The sequence below is a fragment of the Trichomycterus rosablanca genome, chromosome 3 (assembly GCF_030014385.1).
Source record: "Trichomycterus rosablanca isolate fTriRos1 chromosome 3, fTriRos1.hap1, whole genome shotgun sequence".
Classification (NCBI taxonomy): Eukaryota; Metazoa; Chordata; class Actinopteri; order Siluriformes; family Trichomycteridae; genus Trichomycterus; species Trichomycterus rosablanca.
The window spans coordinates 41,173,374-41,196,100 of NC_085990.1; the positions used below are offsets into that span (position 1 = coordinate 41,173,374).

The 22,727-nt window shown below is 40.7% G+C and overlaps 1 protein-coding gene across 1 annotated transcript in view; it reads right to left on the bottom strand.

Annotated features, from left to right (window-relative positions):
- eif3ea (eukaryotic translation initiation factor 3, subunit E, a) overlaps positions 1-22,727 on the bottom strand; it is a 72,262-nt gene extending 49,535 nt beyond the window's left edge. Inside the window, exons 1-5 of the mRNA XM_062991325.1 lie at positions 22,626-22,727; positions 22,137-22,254; positions 20,517-20,634; positions 13,391-13,433; positions 10,094-10,198 (exon numbers count right to left, since the gene is read on the bottom strand). Coding sequence (XP_062847395.1) covers positions 10,094-10,198; positions 13,391-13,433; positions 20,517-20,634; positions 22,137-22,254; positions 22,626-22,715 — 474 coding nt within the window. The 5' untranslated portion in view covers positions 22,716-22,727. The remainder of the gene's footprint in view (positions 1-10,093; positions 10,199-13,390; positions 13,434-20,516; positions 20,635-22,136; positions 22,255-22,625) is intronic.

Genomic DNA, 22,727 nt, shown 5'->3' on the forward strand with positions numbered 1-22,727 from the left:
TATACTTTTACTTTCATTCTTAAGTACATTTGAAGGTAAATTTAGTTTAGTACTTTAGTGGAGGTAAAGAGTATTTTTACTTTTACTACTACTTTTACTGGAGTAATATGTTACCTTGGATATCTCTACTTCAACTCAACTACATGGTTTGTGTACCTTGTCCACCACTTACATTAGACAAAATGAACTAGTGCATATTAATTATGAATTAATTCATGTATTACATGTAGGAATAAATTATTACTTACTCATGAAATAAGACATGAATTAATGCTATTTCATGTACCTGCACTATAATGTTAAAGGTATTGGTACGGTAGTGTGTTTATGAATCTGTTCATTCAGTGCAGGTAAACCTTATGAATCCAGCCACATGGCTTAGTGTTTAACCAAAATGATTATTATTATGAATCCTCAGGAAAGTGAAGGGAGATTAGTTTATGTAAAAAACAAAACATAAAAAACTGTCTAATCTCTGTACTGTATATTGTCTCTACTACTTAATGATATCGCATTATGTAATGTATGCTAATATAATGTACTGTGTGTTAACAAGAACGACCTATTAAGTCATTATAAACATCAATCTTCCACTTCATATACCAAATTGATATTAAAGCAGATGCAGTAAATGTAAACGCAGTTGAAAATACCCAGAAATTGTACAAATGTTTATTATTTACTGTTTAATATTTCACTCACTGCTGCCTGTCCCATATGAGAACATGACAGCGCCGGGTTTGTTTGGAACTATTGGAGGGTGACATGAACCACGTGACCGCGTAGCGGCGAGATCAAGGAGTGTCGCAACTCTCTCTATCTACGGCTCTGGTCAGAGCCAAAGATCAGAAGGGTCAGCAAAAGGCTAAGTAACACTAAACAAACTTAGTAGCGCCACTTAGCACACAAAACAGAAACATGCTGAAAATCTTTGAACTAGTTTTGGTGGTAGCCAGAACTAAATCGGATTTTCCACAGTCTGGATTTGTAAGCCTCCATCAAAACGGTCACGTTAGTGCGCCGGCACATTCCATTGGAAGCACGTTTGAGAGAAGCTATCCATGTAAAATCAGCTTTAGTGGTAAATAACAGTGAGCTAATGAAATAAACTGATAGCTAAAGTATCAAATAGCTAAGAGAAGCAATCATTTCTATTTACAGATCTGTCATGGTCAGGGTCGTGGCGGGTCTCGTTTTACCGGAAAACAGTAGGCAAAACACAGGAATACAGTGACAGATTTCAGCCATTCTTCCACCTCAGACATAGCCAATCATGTCTGTGTAGATGGCTGACTGGCAAATAGCTCTGATCTAAACTCGCTGAGCACAGAAAAAATATATAGAGCCATATACCATTTACCAAGTCCCACCAAGTCCTGCAGCATTTAACCCCAAATTTGGAATAGCGCACCACTTTCAGTTAGGTTCATGTTAATCAACAAACTTAAACTATATCAGCTTCTAAACTACACACATGATGCAATGACAGTAACCGGTCAACCTGGGATCACCACTGATGAACAGAAACGCAGGTCGACCCATAAGTAAAACAAACTACAGTTACCAGGTGTTGCTGAGCTCATTACAGCTAATGAGTTAAGCTTTATAAGAAGGTGTGGGTAGCTCAGAGTGGCACTGAGTCTTTCTCTAACGATGACTTACCAGCAAGCTAACAAAAAAAAAGAAAAGAAAAAAAAAAAAAGAAAAGAAAAAAAAAAAGATTCTCAACCATTTAAGGTGGGATTCCATATTAGACTGCAGGGCTAGCAAAAACGCTAGCGTTATTTACAGCTAACTAAGTTGGTACCACAATTCACAACCTAATCTATCTATCTATCTATCTATCTATCTATCTATCTATCTATCTATCTATCTATCTATCTATCTATCTATCTATCTATCTATCTATCTATCTATCTATCTATCTAATCTTATCTTATCTTATCTAATCTAATCTAATCTAATCTAATCTATATATATATATATATATATATATATATATTACTATATATATAGATATTAAGATATTATATATCTACATCTACTGGTGCTAATTGACAATCAACAATTGGAATCTGCCTGACATACAAGCAACAGTATTTATGAAGGGCCACTTATACATTGCTATATAAAGCTACCCAGAATGCACAGCGTACTTTAGTGTAGCTAAAACTCTCTGAAGTGCTGAGGTCAGCGCAGGGTCACACCGGTCCCTTCACTCCATTTTTTTAATGAAGTGTGCTGCTACTGCTGGCCTAAACACATGTGCCAGGTCTTTGATCAGTTCTGTAACAGGGACGAGGCCCGAGTGCCGAGACACTAATCAAAGTGGCTGTTCCTGGAGGAGTGTAGGAAGTGCGAGCCCCAGACGTCACACGGGGGGAGCCGTCGTCTGGCCAGGCCCATTTCCATTCACCGAGCTACTCGAATTCACCCGGTGTGAATACATTGCCACTACAAGACCTGACTGGTAAAATCCCATCTTAAAGCATCGAGATGGTACTTTGTTTATCGGCATCTGTTCGTGTAATGATGCCATGATTCCGTGAGAAACATCCATTTGGACTCGAGCTTTTCTGCTTCGATTTCCATTTCAAACGATTGAATCCAAATAGAGACGATGGCTGATAGCCCTGCTAATCTGTTAACCATTCGCCACAAAGAGAAAGCTTCCTGTTGAATCCCATTTTAAACCCCTTTACAGACACCTAAGCTACTGAAACATAAACTCTCCTTAACGAGACCCATCCCTGCAGAGACCAGCGACTTCAAAGCCTCGCAAGCGCCTGTCCTTAATTATGACAAAAAGACAAAAATAAACAAAAGGCAGCAGATAATCAGCTGCAGACATGCCACACTGCTGAAAGACTAAGTGCTGGACCGAGGGACACAGGAAGCGATGATAATGCGACACTGATGCGAGACGGTGAGTATAGCAGGAAGCCAGGGCAGGTGTCTGTACAGGTCCGTAAAAACACATAAAAGACATAGACTAACTTTAGATATCGAATCAGCCATCACAGCCATTAAACATAAGGCACATTATTTATTTATTAGGATTTTAATGTCATGTTTTACACTTTGGTTACATTCATGACAGTAACGGTAGTTACTCATCACACAAGGTTCATCCGTTCACAAGTTTTTAATGTCAAACACAGTCATGGACAATTTAGTATCTCCAATTCACCTCACTTCCATGTCTTTGGACTGTGGGAGGAAACCGGAGCTTCTGGATGAAACCCACACAGGCATGGGGAGAACATGCAAACGCCACACAGAAAGGACCCGGACAGCTCCACCTGGCGATCGAACCCAGGACCTTCTTGCTATGAGGAGACAGTGATACCCACCAAGCCACCAAGCCACCATGCCGCCCTAACGAACATCTAAATACAAAAAAAAGTTTTTTACATGCCGATGCTCGCCTCATGTTAGCCAGACGTTTTGAGATTTAGCACATCTCCCGCTGGTTTAAGAGCTATAACGTTGCTTAAGATAGGGAGTTTTGTTATTTACATCATAAATGAAGATTTTACAAGACTTTGTTGGTGCTGGAACTGAGAACTGGCTATTTTTAGTGGTGGAAAAGCACTGAATCGTTTTCATTTAGACACCAGCAGTTTGTCAGTGAAAAAGAGGGAACAGGTGCTGGAGCACTAAATGAACAAGTCAAGAAAATAAATACCTGAATTAAATTAAAACCAGATGAGAGGAGGTAGAAAAAAAACATGCAACTGAGAAGACAGAGAAAAATATTCCACCGCTTGCAACATGGATAAACATCTTTAATATAAACCTAGTGAGTAACAGGAAAAAAATATCCAAAAATATATACATAAATATGCACTGATCAGCCATAACATGATGACCACCTCCTTGTTTCTATACTCACTGTCCATTTAATCAGCACCACTTACCATATAGAAGCACTTTGTAGTTCTACAAATTATTGATGTGTTTGTTTGGGTTTATTGCCATATCAGCAACGTTTTGGCTATTTTATGGCAAAGACAGGTATTTGAACTGTGTTAATTTTTTGGAAGTCTAAATTTAAAACAATTGATATGAACATGTAATATTTCAATTTTAACTAGAGGAATCCTCTCAAACAGTACTTTTATATTCTCGATGCAGTAAAAAATGTCTCTGAGCTACAATTATTGTTTGTATCCGTTTCTTTGCGTGCTTTGTTAGCCCCCTTTCATGCTGTTCTTCAATGGTCAGGACTCTCCTGGGACCACTACAGAGCAGGTATTATTTAGGTGGTGGATCATCCTCAGCACTGCAGTGACACTGACATGGTGGTGGTGTGTTAGTGTGTGTTGTGCTGGTATGACTGGATCAGACACAGCAGCGCTGATGGAGTTTTTAAACACCTCACTGTCACTGCTGGACTGAGAATAGTCCACCAACCAAAAACATCCAGCCAACAGCGCCCTGTAGGCAGTGTCCTGTGACCACTGATGAAGGTCTAGAAGATGACCAACTCAAACAGCAGCAATAGATGAGTGATCGTCTCTGACTTTACATCTACAAGGTGAACCAACTAGGTAGGAGTGTCTAATAGAGTGGACATGGTGTTTAAAAACTCCATCAGCACAGCTGTGTCTGATCCACTCATACCAGCACAACACACACTAACACACCACCACCATGTCAGTGTCACTGCAGTGCTGAGAATGATCCACCACCTAAATAATACCTGCTCTGTAGTGGTACTGGGAGAGTCCTGACTATTGAAGAACAGCATAAAAGGGGGCTAACAAAGCATGCAGAGAAACAGATGGACTACAGTCAGTAATTGTAGAACTACAAAGTGCTTCCATATGGTAAGTGAAGCCGATAAAATAGACAGTGTGTGTAGAAACAAGGAGGTGGTTTTAATGTTATGGCTGATTGGTGTGTGTATAATTTATATTCTAGGAAGAAATATAAAAGGGGGTAACAGGTACACAGCTGCATTTCTAATGTAAAGAGTCAGAGTTTTATTACAAAAAGTTTTCTTTTCTTTTGGAAGTCAGCTCTTTCTAAGTTTAGGAAGACTCCGTGTCATTATGGCAGCTTTACACAGCCTGGCATTCAGCTCAGCCCTGAAAGAAACACGTTCAATACCTGGGTTTTTCCAGCAGTTACCTTAAATTTCCACGGTTTACCCAAACGGGCACATTTTCACTGAGTGACCAGCAACAATAAATTTACTGTGCTACTGAGGCGACGGGACACTTAATCTTTATTCTCAACATCCAATCCCTGCATTAGCAGATGATATGAATAAGTTGCTTTTTTCGCGCTGGACCGGCACTGTAACAGGACCTTGGGTTTGGATTTTGCAAGCCTGGCTTCCTCCGCTGAACGACTGCGTTTCCCACATTAAAGGAGTTCTCAGAGTTTAACCTCTCACGTGGTACCGTCCATCTAGGATGCGGGAGGTCCGGCACAAATAGGCATAAAGGGGTGGGAGAAAGAAGATGAGGAGGGAAACCTGAGCGAAAAGGTTTGTTGGATTGAATCCAGTTCTGCGACTCCGTGCTCCGCCTGCTCCGTACTGTTCCACAGTCGTGAAATCGGGTTAGCCGGGGCTCGAAATCATGCCGGAAGTGTGCTTTGGATCTGTTTGGGTCTATTTACACTGACTTGCAATGCCGTAAACAAGCCTGGTTGCTCTCGACTGGGGTCTCGTCTAATCAAAAGCCTTTGATGCTCTTGGATCAAATGGAAAACGAGGTCGTTTCTTTAGCCGTGAGGGATCCGTCTCGTCACGTCCGTAGCTCCTTTAGTCTATGTGGATTGAATGAAAATGCTTTTGCTAGACCATTTCCCAGAACCCCAAAACAATGTAGATTGCATGTTTACTGAGAATGTTTGCAGTTACTGATCGTACCAATACATTTACTAGACGAGAAGACAAGCCAATACTCACAGGCTAAAGAGATGCTTGGAATTTTTCAATTTAACACACTTTAAATGTAATAACTACATATGAAAGTTAATTGAGCATTAAATGCAGTTTTGTAGACCTCACTAGCCTCAAAAAAACAGACTGGATTGACAAGCCTACACTATAAAGCCACAAAAACGTGGACACCTGGCCAGGGGCTTGTTAGACGGGTCCAAAAATCCATTCCAAAACCTGGGGCATTAATATGAAGTTGGTCCAACTTTTAAAACTATTACAGCCTCCACTATTCTCAGACAGTTTTCCACAATATATTGAAGTGGTTGTGTGGAAATTTGTGTCCATTAAGTCAAAAAAAAAAAAGGCATTCAAGATGCCAGGCGGTGATGTTGATAGAATGCCTGGCTTGAAACTAACTGGTGTGAAGATTTCAGCTGAACGTCTGAGATTAATTGACCTACTTTCTCTCAGAGTGGAGAAAAATGCTAAAACAAAAAAGGTCATTGTCCAAATTGTCCAAAGTTAAACAAATATGATTATTTTTTTATTGTTTAGTTTACACTGATCAGCCATAACATTAAAACCACCTCCTACACACATTGTCCGTTTTATCAGCTCCACTTACCATATAGGAGCACTTTGTAGTTCTACAATTACTGACTGTAGTGCATCTGTTTTTCTACATGCTTTGTTTCACCCTGTTCTTTAATGGTCAGGACTCTTCCAGCACCACTACAGTGTAGGTATTATTTGGGTGGTGGATCATTCTCAGTACTACCCATGAGCCACAGTGCTGTGGCTACCCATGAGCCACCATAAAAGTACTACAAAAGTCTTTTTTACATCTCCAATTCACCTCACTTGCATGTCTTTGGACTGTGGGAGAAAACCGGAGCTCTCGGAGGAAATCCACACAGACACTGGGAGAACAATGTAACTCCACACAGAAATGACCCAGACCACACCACCTGGGAATCAAACCCAGGACCTTCTTGCTGTGAGGTGCCAGTGCTACCCACCAATCCACCATCCGCGCTACAGCAATTTTTTTACAGCCCTGTACAACAGTATGAGAGTAATGAATGCATCCATGTGAGAAGGCAAGCTAAATTGATGTGGGAGAAAAGGCTGGCACTAGAAGAGTGTGATAACTTAGTGAGGCATGAAAGCTCTCTCACACTCCCAGCTTAGAGCAGGACTGACAATAATCGCCTCTCTTCAACCGAAACGCCAGAGATTGGAGCTGGAAGAGGGAAAGCCCGAGCGGGTCAGAGGCGGCCCATTCCCAGGCTTTCTCTTATTCTTACAGGCAGACATGTCTGCTTAACAGACAGAACGGCATGCGAGCGTACGCTCCGGCCGCTCTTGTGCACGAGTTCATCTTTCACTAGTTTCTGCAGGCAGTGGGAGAGAAGCCACAAACGCCAGAGCACGAGCAATGAGTTCTTTGTTTATAGAGGAAATAAGAAGTACGCATGTGTAACGCGGATACTGCCAGTACTCTTGGTGAACTGCAATTATCTTCCCCCACAAACCTACTTTGGTATTATCTGATTTCCAAAGTATTCTGTTGGTGAAAATTATTTAATCCAAAGTCCTCAGTGCACCTCTGTCTAAACCAGACAAAAATAAAAGAAGATAGCCCAAGCAGAGCTGGGAATTTTTAACTAATAGCAGAGGGTCCAAAAGGGGATGTGTTTGTGCTGTACTGGTGCTTCCTAATATGATAAAAAAACTGGTTTAACTGTGTAAAAAAATCACACACACAAGGCAGAAAGATAGAGCAACAGGTAGACTGTGTGCAGTCTGAGGACCTTGGTTTATTCCTAGTCACTTCCAGTTTGCAGACTGGCTTCTCTAAATTGGACCTAGGTGTAAATGAGTAAGTAAATGAGCGGGTGTGTTGGCCTGCAATGGATACTGGGTGGTGCAAGATACCCAGTGAATTGGTTAATGTGGACAGTGGTAGCCTAGTGGGTAGGGCTTTGGGCTATCAACTGAAAGGTTGGGAATTCGAATCCAAGCTCTGCCATGCAGCCACTGTTGGGCCCTTGAGCAAGGTCCTTAAACCTCTCTGCTCCAGGGCCGCCGTACAAAGGCTGACCCTGCGCTCTGACCCCAGCTTCCAAACAAGCTGGGATATGCGAAGAAAGAATTCCGTTGTACTGTACACCTGTATATGTATATATGACAAATAAAGGTGTTCTATTCTATTCTATTCTATTCTATTAATGCAATTGAATGAATGATGGACCACACAGAAATAAAGCACTGCAAAGTTAGGAAATGGTTGTGATCTGGGCTGAGAACGCTAATGAGTAACTTATGCCAAGTTCACACTACACGACTTTCACAGTGGTCAGATCGCTGTACAGTTCACACTACACGACTGGATCTCTTGTAATCGGGAGTCTTTTAAGTCATGGTGTTCACACTACAGAATTGATATGTGATGGGGGATTACACACTACACGATCTATCACCAGGAGGAATCTCAGATGAGTCTGTCTGGTGTCCCAAATATATGTTGTGTAATGAACACAAGGGGTATAATGATACCATGTACAAAAATGCACATCACCAAGAAGTGAGTGATCAAAGTTGTTTGCGCACCGATATGTAGCGTAAAAGGAAGGAGGAGATGTAATGAATGTTGCTGAAAGAGTGGGTTTGGCTGCGCGCTCAGCAGGGATTGTCTGTTCTGCAGAGAGGGTTGAAAGTCAATTAAATATTCTTTGCAATGCAACGTTGGTATTATGGTTTGGCGTGGACGATAAGGTCACAAATACTGTAAAGCTTGTGGTGTATGCCTGTGTATTCTAATAGAAAATATATTATGCCCCACACATTTACAACTCCTCACCCTTGTGGTTTCCCTTTTTTATGTTGCGTCACAACCTGATCGCAACAGCTTTCACACTTCATGATGAGACGCTGACAGGTCTAGATAGTTAGCATGCTAGAAATTTCATTTACAGTAAGTCATTTACTCATTTTATCCAAAGCGACTTACAGTACTGTGACAGTATATTATCTAAGCAATTGAGGGCTAAGGGCCTTGCTCTAGTATGATTACTAGTATAGTACCCTAACTGCTAGGCTACAACTGCTAGGGTGTGATCAAAGTCGTTGAACAGTTCACACATAGCTATCAAGAGCCGATTTCCGAGCCCTGAGCGAACGCCGATTTGCCTCCAAGCATACCAGGATGTCTTGTTTGGTCCAGAGGAGAACAAAACTACACGTATAACACACACCCATAATAGCACGGTATGTTAAGAAGCCCGAGATAATCGCAACCTTGAAATTTAATACTAATTCAATACAGAAATCCTCACAGAACCGTAACCAACTCTTAAATAATGTGTGTACATTTTAAACGTGTGGTTGTGTGTTCTCAGATGATCTAAAATCTAGGTAACACATTTATGTAGATGACTGGTGTCAAATCAAAATTTCTAGCCTTACAGGAAACATTGTGGGATGGATCTGATACAGCACTTAAGACATTTAAAGCCTTATTATAAATACTCTATCAGATCAGGACACATCCTGAAGTACAAGAACAGGATCTTCCAGCTCTTAAGACATCTAAGAAGTTAACAGGCCATGACATTCACTTTTTACAACCGATTACTCATTACAAAGTGTTCCCTAGCGGAGGGAAAAAAACTAAAAAAGTTGTATGCCAGTAAAACAAATGATACAAGGATGAGTCCATTTCTATTTTTCATAATAAAACATCGCATTTTCAGGACAGCGACCTTCAGGAAAAAAACGACCTAATTTCTCATTGACTCCATTCATGAAAACACACCTCTAAGTGCACGATTAATAATCATAACTAAGAGCGCTTGGCACTGTCCAGTGCTGAAACGGCACAGCATAAAGACAATTTATTTTTATAAGGCGAGAAATATTTCCTTAATTATTACCCACAAAGGACATTTCTATCAAAATAAAACTATTTGGCCATTAGACAAGGACTTGCTGCACTCTAGCATGTCTAATGTCATCATCTTACAAAAGAAGAAACGGGGCCAGCTCATTTATGGTCATAATTCACTCAGCGTAAATCACACTGCTGGGATCGACACGCTCGGTCAACATCGAGGCAAATAAAATTCCCGACCGGTATTTCAAAATGTGATGCAGCTATGTTTAAGAGAGCTGGATGTATGGTGAAAGACTTACCAGGACCCTGAAGAAGTAGAGATACTCTGCGGCCCCAGAGTAATTTCCACATTCATACTGGAACTTGGCGTATCTGTACAGCGTGTCCAAATACTCCTGGCGGAACTGTAAAAAAAAAGAAGAGCGAGGAAGAGATAAAAGGTTAAATCAACTGCAACAATATGAAGTTCAACAGAGACGCCCATGTATGATTGCAAAGCACCCTGGCCCACCCAATATATATCGCACTGTGTGTTAGAGAGGAGCACAACATCAAAATTCCTAAAAAAGTAGAGTGCACATGCCACTCTGTTTCCCATTACAGACAGCTGTGATAGGGACATTCCACCGAACGGGTGCCAATTTGCATGTAGTAACTGGATGGAATTAAACTTCCCTTTTTATCTCTGTTCAACACTGAATCTAGTAACACACATACTTAACTATTTAGAATGTGTTTTGGTCAATCTCAGTCAAAATTGTTTAATTTTTACAAGGTTTCTAAGGGAAGGTGGTTGTCTGTGAGTAACAGGACTGACAGTAATAGGACTGAGTCTTTATTTATTTATTTATCAGGATTTTAACATCTTGTTTTACACACTTTGGTTACATTCATGACAGAAACGGTAATTACTGGTTACACAAGATGAACAAGTTTAATGTCAAACACAGTCATGGACAATTTTGTATCTCCAATTCACCTCACTTACATGTCTTTGGAATGTGGGAGGAAACCAGAGCACCCAGAGTAAACCCATGCAGACATGGGGAGAACATGCAAACTCCATACAGAAAGGGATCAAACCCAGGACCTTCTTGCTGTGAGGCAACAGTGCTACCCACTGAGCCACTGTGCCGCCCCGTACTTTAACACAGAATTAGTTTTTAACACAGAATTAGTAAATACATAAAATATATGCAGCATGGAGTTAATGCTAAGGGTACATACTACTGATTTAACAAAAAAAAATTTTAAATAAACAAATAAAAACTAAAACAAAAATTAGGTAACAGGAATGTAAATTAATGAGATTAATCTTCTCAGTCAGAGTTACAATATTATCAATTATACAACAGGTAGTTCCGACATTACAGTCTGATTGGTTGAGAAGCGTTCTAATCGTGCTGATATTCGTGATAACAGCACGGTCTTTTCACACCACAACTGTATTACTCCGCTGACGCGTTGCCAGTAACGACAAGCTTCATGCACACAAACGCGCAAACAGGCGACAGCCTTTTTTCCCCGATCGCGTTTTAAATCCGTTATCTGATATACAATCTAGCGCACTGTGTAGGGAACATAAATCAATTGTCTAATTCCCTATCTAGTGCACTATGTAGGGAACATAAATCCGTGATCTGATACACAATCTAGTGCACTATGTAGGGAACTTTAATGTGTTTGTAACGTGAACAGTTAGCTTAATAGCCCAGTTAGCAGCTCCTAGTAGTTCTGTTTTCATCCATAGCCTTTGGTGTGTGCGAGAGGTTTTTTTATTTCTTTTTTTCCCTTCGGAGGTTCTTGCTTTCTTCTTCTTGTTGTTCTTACCTCCCTGAAATGAGTTTTTGCAACTTGGGATGTCTGCTTTGTAGTGTTAAACTTTATATTCGTTGTGGAACTACTTTTTGGCAGAAGGTATTGTCAATATTAAAGCATATTTATTATGAAATTAAGGGCTTCTTTGATTTATTTTCTTTCTTTATTTTGTAAAAACTGTTGTATAAAAGCAATAGAACACTCGAGGTCGTGTGTTATCGCGAATAACACACTCCCTCTCGTGTTCTATTGCTTAAACATACAGGGGTAGAATGGAAAACTTAGTTTTGGTCTTTCCGTGGCCTTCAGTAAATACAGATAATGTACATTTTTGTTGAAAATGTGACTTGTAGAACATTTCCTAATTTTTTAGAAGGGTGAATATGTTAGGGCAACAGGACAGTGGAAACCTGGGGACATGACTAATGTGTATTTTAACCACATTCATATAGATTTCTTAAGGAAAATAAATAGATGGGACATAGTCACCGATCAATGCAGGGAAAAAGGATTTCGAAAGATTTTACATATTATACAGTGGCACCTTAAAACTCAACATCAACTGGTTCTGGGGGTGGTGTTCAGTTTTAAAGATGTTGAGTTTTAAGGTATTTTTTCCCCATAAGGATGTTTGAGAAACCTATAAATGCATTACATGGAACTGCATATATTTTAGGCTTATGTGAACTAATGGGGTTGGTTTCGACACTTAAATATAATATAAAAACACTGAAATAAAAAGCTGATTCTTATAATTTCTCAGCACCCGAGCTATAACACAAATCTAAAAGTGAAACCGTGACCAAAATCCTGATAAACACAAATACATGTGGAGCTTTCAGAGTGTATGTGACGGTTATTCCACACAAATGCAGATTCGTCTCATATTCGCACTTTGAGGACATGCCGCATTGCTCAGGCCAAGCTCTGAACAAAGTGACTGTTCATTGGTAATTTGAAATTAAATAAATACATTTTTAAAACAACAAACTGAACATGTTTAGTTTAAGGGAAACGCTGAGTTTAAGAGTACAAATTTCTCAACAAAGATTTTGAGTTTAGGGGATGTTGAGTTACAAGGTACCACTGTATTTCATTGTGAAGTGTAGTTTTAGAGAGTGGGGACATCAAAAAATAAAATGTTTTCAGTGTTATAGGGAGTTTTTATTAACGTTTTAAATTATCCTAAATTTAGATCAATGTGCAGGACACTTTGCTCAATTAAAAGTTAATTTTCATATACAGTCATACATATAATGTCCTGAGGACGGAAATGGCACTGATTCGGCGGAATGACCCGCTACAGAAACCATAGGCTAGCGTGAAGGCTGGGAGAGCTTCAGGCCACGTGTGTACTGGGCATTAGCTGTGCTGTTTAGAGGCTGTTAATGTGAATGACCACTGCTTTAGTGCACTAAAAAACATTGGGGCCTGTGAACCGAGTTGCACTGAGGAGAGGCCCCAGGTCAGTAGGATGCCAGGTTGGGAGGGGAGTTCCATCACGTCAAATATAGAAAGCCCCAAGCATTTTTGCGGCCAGCCCCACGGGTCTCGAGCTGTTCGGGTTATTCTTAACAATTCGCCGCAGAATGTAAATGTCCGCAGAAAATTTCTGCAAGCCATAAAAAGCCCTGAAAATGAGTTAAGGTTTTGGGAAGTCATTTAACGTCTCCGTGCTCCGCGCCGCCCCTCCCGCCAGCCCCCTGAAACATGGCCGAGTTCACCGAGGAGTCATGAGAACTGCCTGGAGCAGTGGAGGAGACAGAGGAGTCGCTTACCCCGTGCTTCTCAGCCAGATAGTCGAACAGCATACGCCCGTCCCTGAAAGAGAAAAACGAAATGCGGCGAGTTGGTTTTTTTAAGGTTGACAAGTTCTTACAGTTGTGATCTCTTTAAAAATGTGCAATAATAATAATAATAGTGGTTTAAAAGCAGTGCCACAAGAATACACCAGAGAGGAAAAGGACTTTATTCCACAGAGTTTGGATCTAGAAGAGGGATGGGCTGTATACCAATATTATTTTTTCTTTCGGCTGCTTCCGTATTTTATGGGTCGCCACAGCGGCTCATTCTGCTCCACATACCTGATTTGGTACAGTTTTTGCGCCGGATATCCTTTCTGACAAAACTCTATTTTTATTCAAGCTTGGGACCGGAAGTGAGAGCGCATGACAAGTACATCTCCCAATGGCTGGGCTGTTCAGCCTCCACGACCGCCCCACCACCACCTCCGACATAACACATCGTGTTTATATAAATCAAACTCCGGATCTCGGCGGTAGTGAGCCAGCATATTTTACCACTGCTCCACCTGAGCACCCACCATACTCAACATACCAGGAAAAGCCCAAAAACAGTTAAGAACAACCAGCCTCAAGACCAGTTCAACAAAAAACAGAAGCACTTAGACACTTCATAATAGCTTTAAAAAGTACACATTTATGTTGTGTAGAATAGCGTATAGTTGTTATGCAGTGTCTAAAATCTATTTCCAAAGGTCTGAGGTAACCCCTCAAATCCTTTCCACAAAAAAAGAACTCTTTTGTGCAAATGAAGGGAGTGTGCAGCAGTGTAAATAGTGTTTTTAAACACCCCAGTGTTACTGCTAAGTTAAAAGAAAAAGATCCAGCCAACAGTGGTGGTCCTGTCGAGATCTTTGGGAAAACTAGAAGTCAGCACCTCTTTATTTTACGCTAATGAATAGTATTAGTAATGAACTCCTAACTGACTCCGATTAGGCAAAACATTATGACCACCTTTCTAATATTGTGTTGGCCCCCCTTTTTGCTGCCAGTACAGCCCTGATCCGTCGAGGCATGGACTCCACTAGACCCCTGAAGGTGTGCTCCTCAAACCATTCCTGAATAATTTTTGCTTTGTGGCAGGGCGCATTATCCTGCTGAAAGAGGCCTCAGCCATCAGGGAATACCGCTCCCATGAAAGGGTGTACATGGTCGGCAACAATGCTTAGGCAGGTGGTACGTGTCAAAGTAACATCCACATGGCAGGACCCAAGGTTTCCCAGCAGAACACTGCCCAGAACATCACACTGCCTCTGCCGGCTTGCCTTCTTCCCATAGTGCATCCTGGTGCCATGTGTTCCCCATATAAGCAACGCACACTCACCCGGCCATCCACGTGATGTAAAAGAAATCGTGATTCATCAGACCAGGCCACCTTCTTCCATTTTGAGGATAACATGTTCACTTGCTGCCTAATATATCCCACCCACTAACAGGTGTCGTGATGAAGAGATTGGTACCCCTTTTCCACCGACGCGGCACGGAGCCCGTTCCGGTTCCCGAACTTGATTTTGAACCGGTTCCGCGTGTTTCCACCGGAAAAAAGAGGTTCCAGACAGTGAACTAGCGGGCCAATCTGGCACCACAGAATACTTGGTTTTTCAGCCCGAACCGTGACGTCCGTCAGTGGGCGTGTCACGTTGTACAGCATAGCGCGTTAGCAACCATGCCGTCTGCTGGTGTCTTGTATGGAGCTTATCGCTGCATTTTAATCACCTGATTAAATGTTTAGCCAGTTTGCAGCTGACATTTTCAAAATGCATTTAAAAAGGTGAATTGTGTGATAACGTGATAAGTGACCCGGACAGAACGAAACACGCTTAACGTGAATAATAAAGCGTGAAGCTTTTTCAACTCCCTGAGCTGCAGCAACACCACACGTGTAAATCCAGTTAAACACAGATACATGTGGTATTTTAGAGTGGATTTGATGGTTATTTCACACAGATGTTTGTTCGTGTTGTGGAACTTTAATGATGTTTTATCGCTCAAGTCGAGCGATGAGTAAACCGGCTGTCTGCGCCGAGAGTCGCGGTGAAAACGAAGCGTAAAACGCTTCTCACGTCAATAAAGTAAAGAAAACAACAACTGATACAAACACGTCACGTCTTCTTATCACCGATTGTTAGATCGCTGCTTTTTACATAAAAATAAACATCTGTAACAGCAGCACAAATGCTCGCACATAATCCACACACTCCACCATGATATTAATGCTCTAAACTCTTAGTAAGTAACACCCACCGATGATGACGCTGCTTGGTTCTCAAAAACGCGCGTCGGTTCTCTACAGAACACCAAGGTTCAGAGAAAGCTGAACAGAACCGGTTCTAGAAACATGTTTTTTTGGTGGAAAAGAGGTAAATCAGTGTTATTCACTTCACCTGTCAGTGGTTATAATGTAATGCCTGGTCGGTGTATACATAGTTGTACAGAACTTGTTTGCTAGCCAACCACTGCTGAGATCCAGATTTGAATTTTAGCTGTTTTATCAGCTGACCAAACATCTAGACTGAGAAGTTGAGAGAAAATTCACAGGTGCCAAAATTGTAAAACTGTATAATGATAAAAACGTGATGCTGAAACAGACTTGTCTCCCAACCAGACCGCATGGACCTGGTGTTGCTCTTGTGACTGGTGGAAGATGAATAGGTTGAGGGGACTGGTAACCACGTTTTCTGTGCCACCGCCCCCACCTAATGTGGCTAGTCTCTACAGAACCTGCAACCGAAACTGCGTCTCTAAACAACCCAGACACAACGAGGAGGTTGCTGTTTTTTTTTATTTGAGGAGAGCTTCAAAGGTTGTTTATAAAGGCGTGCTCCTGTCGCACCACTTCTGTACCATTACGCTGTCATCCAGCAGATGCTGCCATGCTGAGCAGAGAGCAAGCAACCTTAACAAGCCTTAATCCAGGAGCACCTTTCATTCTCCTCAATCTTAAATCATCCCCTCACTATGTGCTTTTGTTCACAACCTGACGTGTCTGGCAGTGTTCGATAGCAGCTCCTCCAGGTCAGTGACACCAAAGTGACCGCAGCAGCCTCCCTGCAAGGGTGGAGTAGCTGCCGACGATCCGACGATTAGAAACTATCAGAATTCGGCGAATTAACATTCAAACATCACAGACACGACAATCTTCACAGCGGAACCACATCACCTGCTAAACAGCATCGGTTCAAAACGAATGTCTCAGACACAAGTACATTTACAGTCACACTTCAAGGAAAGAAAAAAAAATACACTATTATCCACAGGAACAAATAAATAAGTCCTGCGCCACATTTCCCGGTTGCGTTTCCAACTCGTGAAACACCAGACACCAAAAAATGCCATTTGAAAACCTACATATTCAGGTCGAACAAGTAAACTTCAAAGCTGCTCGTTAATTAGGAGCAGACTAGCTTAATTAAAACTGCGACAGCTTAATCCTCGACTGTGATAAACCTGTTTTGGAGTGTGAAACAAACCGAGTCCTAAAGATGCTTACTGTGCCTACCACCATCCAAGGGCCCGCACACAATGTTTTACCGAATTCCATTGTGTAGAATTTCCTAAGAAAATAACAAACCCAAGGAAACAAAGTGTCTCATTGTACCAGACTCAACTTTAGAGTGGAACAACTGCTGCTTGTGTTGCACACAAGTAAAAAAAAAAAAAAAAAAAAGTGCTGAACAGTGACCGCATCACATTACAGACGGGCAATGACAAATCCAGACTGCCACTAACTGTTTTTCCAAAACCAACATCAAAAATCATCTATTAACAAAGCAAGCTGCTTGTTTTACTGTATAAATGCAGACGAAAAGAAACCTACAGTATTTAATTAAGCAGAGATTAGACAGAAAGCAGTGAGACAGCTTTAAGCTATTATGAGTTTGCAGTCTCAGGGTTCGAGTCTCAGCCGTGCTAATGGCCGGCATCTTGGGGGGGGTGGCCTTAGCAATGGCTTGGTGCCCTGTCCAGGGTAATCTATGCTAGGGATCAGCACTAAGAGCACAGTGTACCTCACACTAGCTAAGCTTTTCAGCCACCCCCTGCCCTAACACCGCCAATCATGCCTGTGTAAACACTCTACCGCTGATCGCTGTAATGATCATTCACCATCTCTAGAAACTTGTGGTCATAAGGCTCATTCACATAGACCATGCTGGCGTCTCAAACCCTGAAGGACAACTCGCCAGTGCGCCTTCCAAGTTCTTTTCTTGCAGCCAATCAGGCTGGAGTTTCATTTGTTGAAAGAACTAAGGCTTAAAACATCAAGCTCTTGTATAATTTTGGTCATTTGGTGTTAAATGTGAAGAATAAAGACATTAGCCTAACAAATTATTTTCTATCCTTCATTCACTTACTCTTTGCTTGCCAATCCCTGCTGAAGAAAAAATTGGAAATGTCTAAAATTAACCCAGATCCATGTTTAACTAGAAACCAGAGCTTTGTCCTAAAACCAAATCACCATAATCTGACGTGCTAACAGAACTATTAGAGCTTTTTATTATCAATACTTCAGTCATTTGTGTCAAACTGTGTTATACTACCAAAATAACAAGTAGCAGAATCTGAGCCAGTCACTGTGAGCCGTTTGGCTACACCAAAAGCTTACCCGAACAAATAAAAAACATGTGGAAAAGGACCAGACTGAAAATAATTATGTTCAATTATGAACGCATAAACATCAGCATTCTGCCATTTTACACGTCAATCCCAATAATCGTGCTGACTTACATGCCTCCGAGATGATGTAAACTGGACCAAACCACAGTCTGTATTTTTGTTTCCTCTGGCAACCGGTGAAACAGATTGCTGCTGTTCTTTGCTGGCAAATCTTGGGAAAGCTCAGGTGCTAAGCCTGGCTTAAAGGTCTATACTGCACATCAATTTTAAATCCCTTAGGGCACATTCACATGAGAAGCTGCAACACCGCTTTTGCGCTGGCTGTGCTGTTGTTTTCTGTGGAGTGTGGTGTACTGTGCACTTTTACCACGTTAGGCGCTGGCCGTGGCACTCAAAGTTCACCTGATTGAACTTTGACCCAGTTTGCCACTGACCATTTTAAATCAACTCCAGTGAGACAAACTTTGATATAATGCAGTAAAAGTGTAATGCAGTACAAACCACGCTTAACTTGAAAAACAACCGTGACTTATTGTATTAAAACAATGACTGAATTTCATTAGTGGAGAGAACTTATGTCCAGTGATAATTAAGAGAGGTTTAGTGTTCCTATGTTGTTCCTGTAACACATTAAACCACATTAAGCTTTTTTTGTTTAACAATAAGCTTTTTAGACTCTCGGAAAAGCTGATTCTCACAATTTCTCAGCACCCGGCTCTATAACGCAAGTTTAAAAGTGAAACAGTGAGAAAAATCCAGCTTAACACAGATACATGTGGAGCTTTCAGAGTGAATTTGACAGTTATTCCACACAAATGCAGATTCGTCTCATGTTCGCACTTTGATGGCCTTTCACTGCACCGCTCAAGCCAAACGCTGAGAAAAGCAGCACTTTGCGCCAAGGCTCGCAGTGAGCGAAGCACAAAATGCTTCTCGTGTGAAAGTGCCCTTACATTTGCCAAACAATTACATCTGAATGACATGTCCTGCTCAGACTTGGTACTGGGGCCCATAATATCTGAAGTATAATCAATAACACATCCAGAACGATTATGGTTGCAATAGTAAAGTACAAGTAAGGTGCACTCGTTACACCTAGTGGATTCTTGTAGCTTTCACAGCGAAGGCAAAAACCGCTACTTTACCTAGTGTCCTCTTTTTGCCACACTAATGACACAACGAAAAAATTTTCCAAAGTCAATGAGTTATTTATTTAGATTCAAACATTTATGTCTATGGTTCGTTTGGCAACATAAAGAACTACCCAATCTACCCAAGCCATTACCAATCTATTATACATCTATCTGTATTAGTGTCAACAATGTTAGGACTACTTTGTCCGGACCTTAAAATCAATCATTTAAAGCAGACGAGTGGTTGGCAGTACAAGGTCAAATAGGTTGAAAACCTCTGTTTTACCAGTCAGGTCATAAAAAGGTTATATACAGTGGTACCCTGTAACTCAACGTTTCCTAAACTCCATTATTTTAAATCAGCCTAAAATATATGCAGTTCCACGGGACAGGTTTCCCAAACATCTTTATGGGAAAAATTACCTTGAAACTCAACGTCTTTTAAACTCAACGCCAGTCCCAGAACCAAATAACATCAAGGTACCACTGTATTATATATTTATAACAACCTAAACAGGCACTTTTTAGATAAATATTAGAAATAAAGATTATTAATGGGTCTTTTTTTTTTGTTGTATTTTTAACTTGGCCCTCTGACCCCTAAGCTTACCGGACTCAGCCACACTATAACAGGCCCTGTGGTTGGCTTAATTTTCTTAACTGATTTCAGGCAGGCACAGTGCATGTGCGTGCGTTTGTGCATGCGAGAGATAGAGAACCCCTACATATATGAAAACAAAAACTGAATATTTTGCTTGTGTACTTGAAGTCTGGTAATTTGTAGATATGAGACTATCTGTATTGGCTGCCCACTTGTGACTAAATCACCCAAAAAAATGTTAACAAGGGGGGTTCTTTATATGGTTCTGCTATGATTTTTATGTTCGGATTGTTTACAAAGGCTGGATAGAAGATCTGAGGTTACTTGACTTAATACTCTTGTTATTGTGAGCAAGTAGCAGTGTGGATTAATCAAGGGCTGTTTCCCTAATAAAAGTTGTAATTACTTCAGTAGGGTAGAATCTGATCGAGAACACAGCACACCTTCTAACCAGAGCTGCCAGTTGTAAAAAAACAACTGCTATATGTTTTTTAATTATTACATAAGTGTTACATGAATAATGAAAAGTGTTACATACATTTTAATGTGTTTAATGTTATGTAAATTGCTAATGTTGACCTATTACCTGTATGACCTGTTACCTGCAGCTCATTTTAAAGTAATTTATTCAACGCTGCTTAATTGAATAAACCTTCACTAAGGATCCAAATTCTTAGGGCACAGGAGCCAATAGTGAACCAAAAGTTCTGCATTTATACATACATACACACATCTTAGTAAGCCACTAACTCACCTTGTTGACTGCATTTGTCTGGTGGTCTCAGGATCCTCAAACATCTTAACAATTGGCTCAGTCTCTGACTGCAGCTGCTTTAGCTGTGCAACCACAGCAGTCCTCTTCTCTTTCAGTGCTAAAACAAATCAAACAAACCCTTAAACATACTGCAGTACTGCAGTTCTCATGATCATTCTGTTTAAATATTACAATAACTGCAAACCTTCACATAGTTAACCAACCAGGTTTGGGAATTTATGTCACACCTTCTATGCGTTCTGGAATGAGTCTTTATAGGTAGTCATTTCGTTTGCATTCGATTTTAAAGTCACCAAGAGATTAGACATTGCTTTGACCATTTTTAAGGTCCTCACTCGAATTCCTCAAACATCACCAATCATTATACATTAGCAAACTTATTTTAACAGGTGTAATATCTAAAAACAAAACTAAAAGCTAAGCTAGACTTGCTGCTTCGTCTAGCTTCCTGCATATGTTAAAGCTCTGCATGTTGCATTCTGTTGCACCAATACGAATTATGTATCAGTACTCACACCAATGGCACTTAACAGCAGTATCTCCATCTTTCGAAAAATCACTTTTGATATGCACACTGTGCTTGCCATTTGACCATTGGAAATGTTTTATATTAAACAATTACCTAATACTTAATAACTAGGCTCATTAAAAGCAAAAATCCAGTGATGCTACTACCCCCCACAAGTAGGTACAATAAATATCTATATAAGCGAAGAACCAAAAGCACATCATTAAACCGCTCTTACCAGTTAATGAGTTTAAGTTTATATATGTCATTAGTACATCGGTAGTATTTAATGTGAATAGGGTTTTTCTGCTTGATTAGTTCAACCATGGCAACCAAATGCTTAAAGACGATGATGCCGCTTCCAGTTTGAACACAGGGCAATGAGTGATCAGTAACTCAGGTGATGAGGGGTGAACAATTGCTGCCTGCCCGAACACAAGGTCAGAAGGGCAAAATGCATCCCTGATAATCACTCGAGGATCATCATTACAGGAGGATGTGTGCAGGACTTGTAAATTCACAAACTGATTTATCATTAATCTGCATCATTACTGTTTTACTTTTTTATGGCTGCTCTCGTATTTAGGGGTTGCTACAGCAAATATGGTCTGCAAACTAGACTAGGCACAGTTCTTAGGCCAGAAGCATTTTTGATGCAACCCTCCGGAACTGAGAGTGCACTGACAAGTGTACCACCCAATGACTAGGCATTTGTTCAGTTGATCTGGGCATAACTGGTATTGAAGAACAATGATAAAGTCTAAGTGTAAGTAACATCATATACTTGTTAGTCACTGCACTGCTTGATCAATTAGTGATCAAATCAAATTAATTTCAAACCTATCATGCCCGCCTTAAGAAAATGAGATGGCAGGCCTAAAATTTAGTTTGCAGACAGGTCTGTATTTTATGTACATATTAAGGTAATACACATCTACCACTTAATCAGTGGTTAGGTTCTAAGCACAGGATGCCGTTGGCTGGGTAATTATTGGTCACTGATAGACACAGTAGTGGAACAGCTAGTAATTGTATATCTACGATTGTTCTACTGTAGTAATACTAATCAAGACTACATGAAGTGAACTCACAGCTTGGGATCTCTTTGTCAGGGTACAGACATCTGTACACATCCATGGCAAAGTCCACCATGTTGGTGTCGCTGAGCAGATTAAGCTTTCCGTGAAGGAGTTCGGTCTCATTGTAGATCTGAAAAGAAGAACATATTGTAGTGTGTGGATTATAACTGAAACACCACTAAAAAGACAACACAGTTTATCATATAGATGCGACACTGTGCTCATGCCAAATGCTTATTTGTTTGTTCTCCTTAATAAGTAGTAGCAAATGTTATTATTTGAGCCATGGCCTTTCTTTATTTTTTTAAATCCGTTAGCTTTAGCTACAATTGCTACAAGTAACCAGCCGGTGTTAGCAGGTTAGCATGCTAGCTCGTGTTAGCATTTTGGCTAGCTTTTTGACTGTTACCACACCACACGGGACATAAAACTCATTTTATATTAACATAATTACACCGGTATGACGTTATTATTATTTAGAACCACTTAATGTACACATACCTCTTTAACAGAGAGGAATTCCAACAAGGGAAAGACTAAATGTCTATCCAGAAAATGCGCGATTTTAGTAGTCAGGTCGTATTCCGCCATGTTGGCCACGAA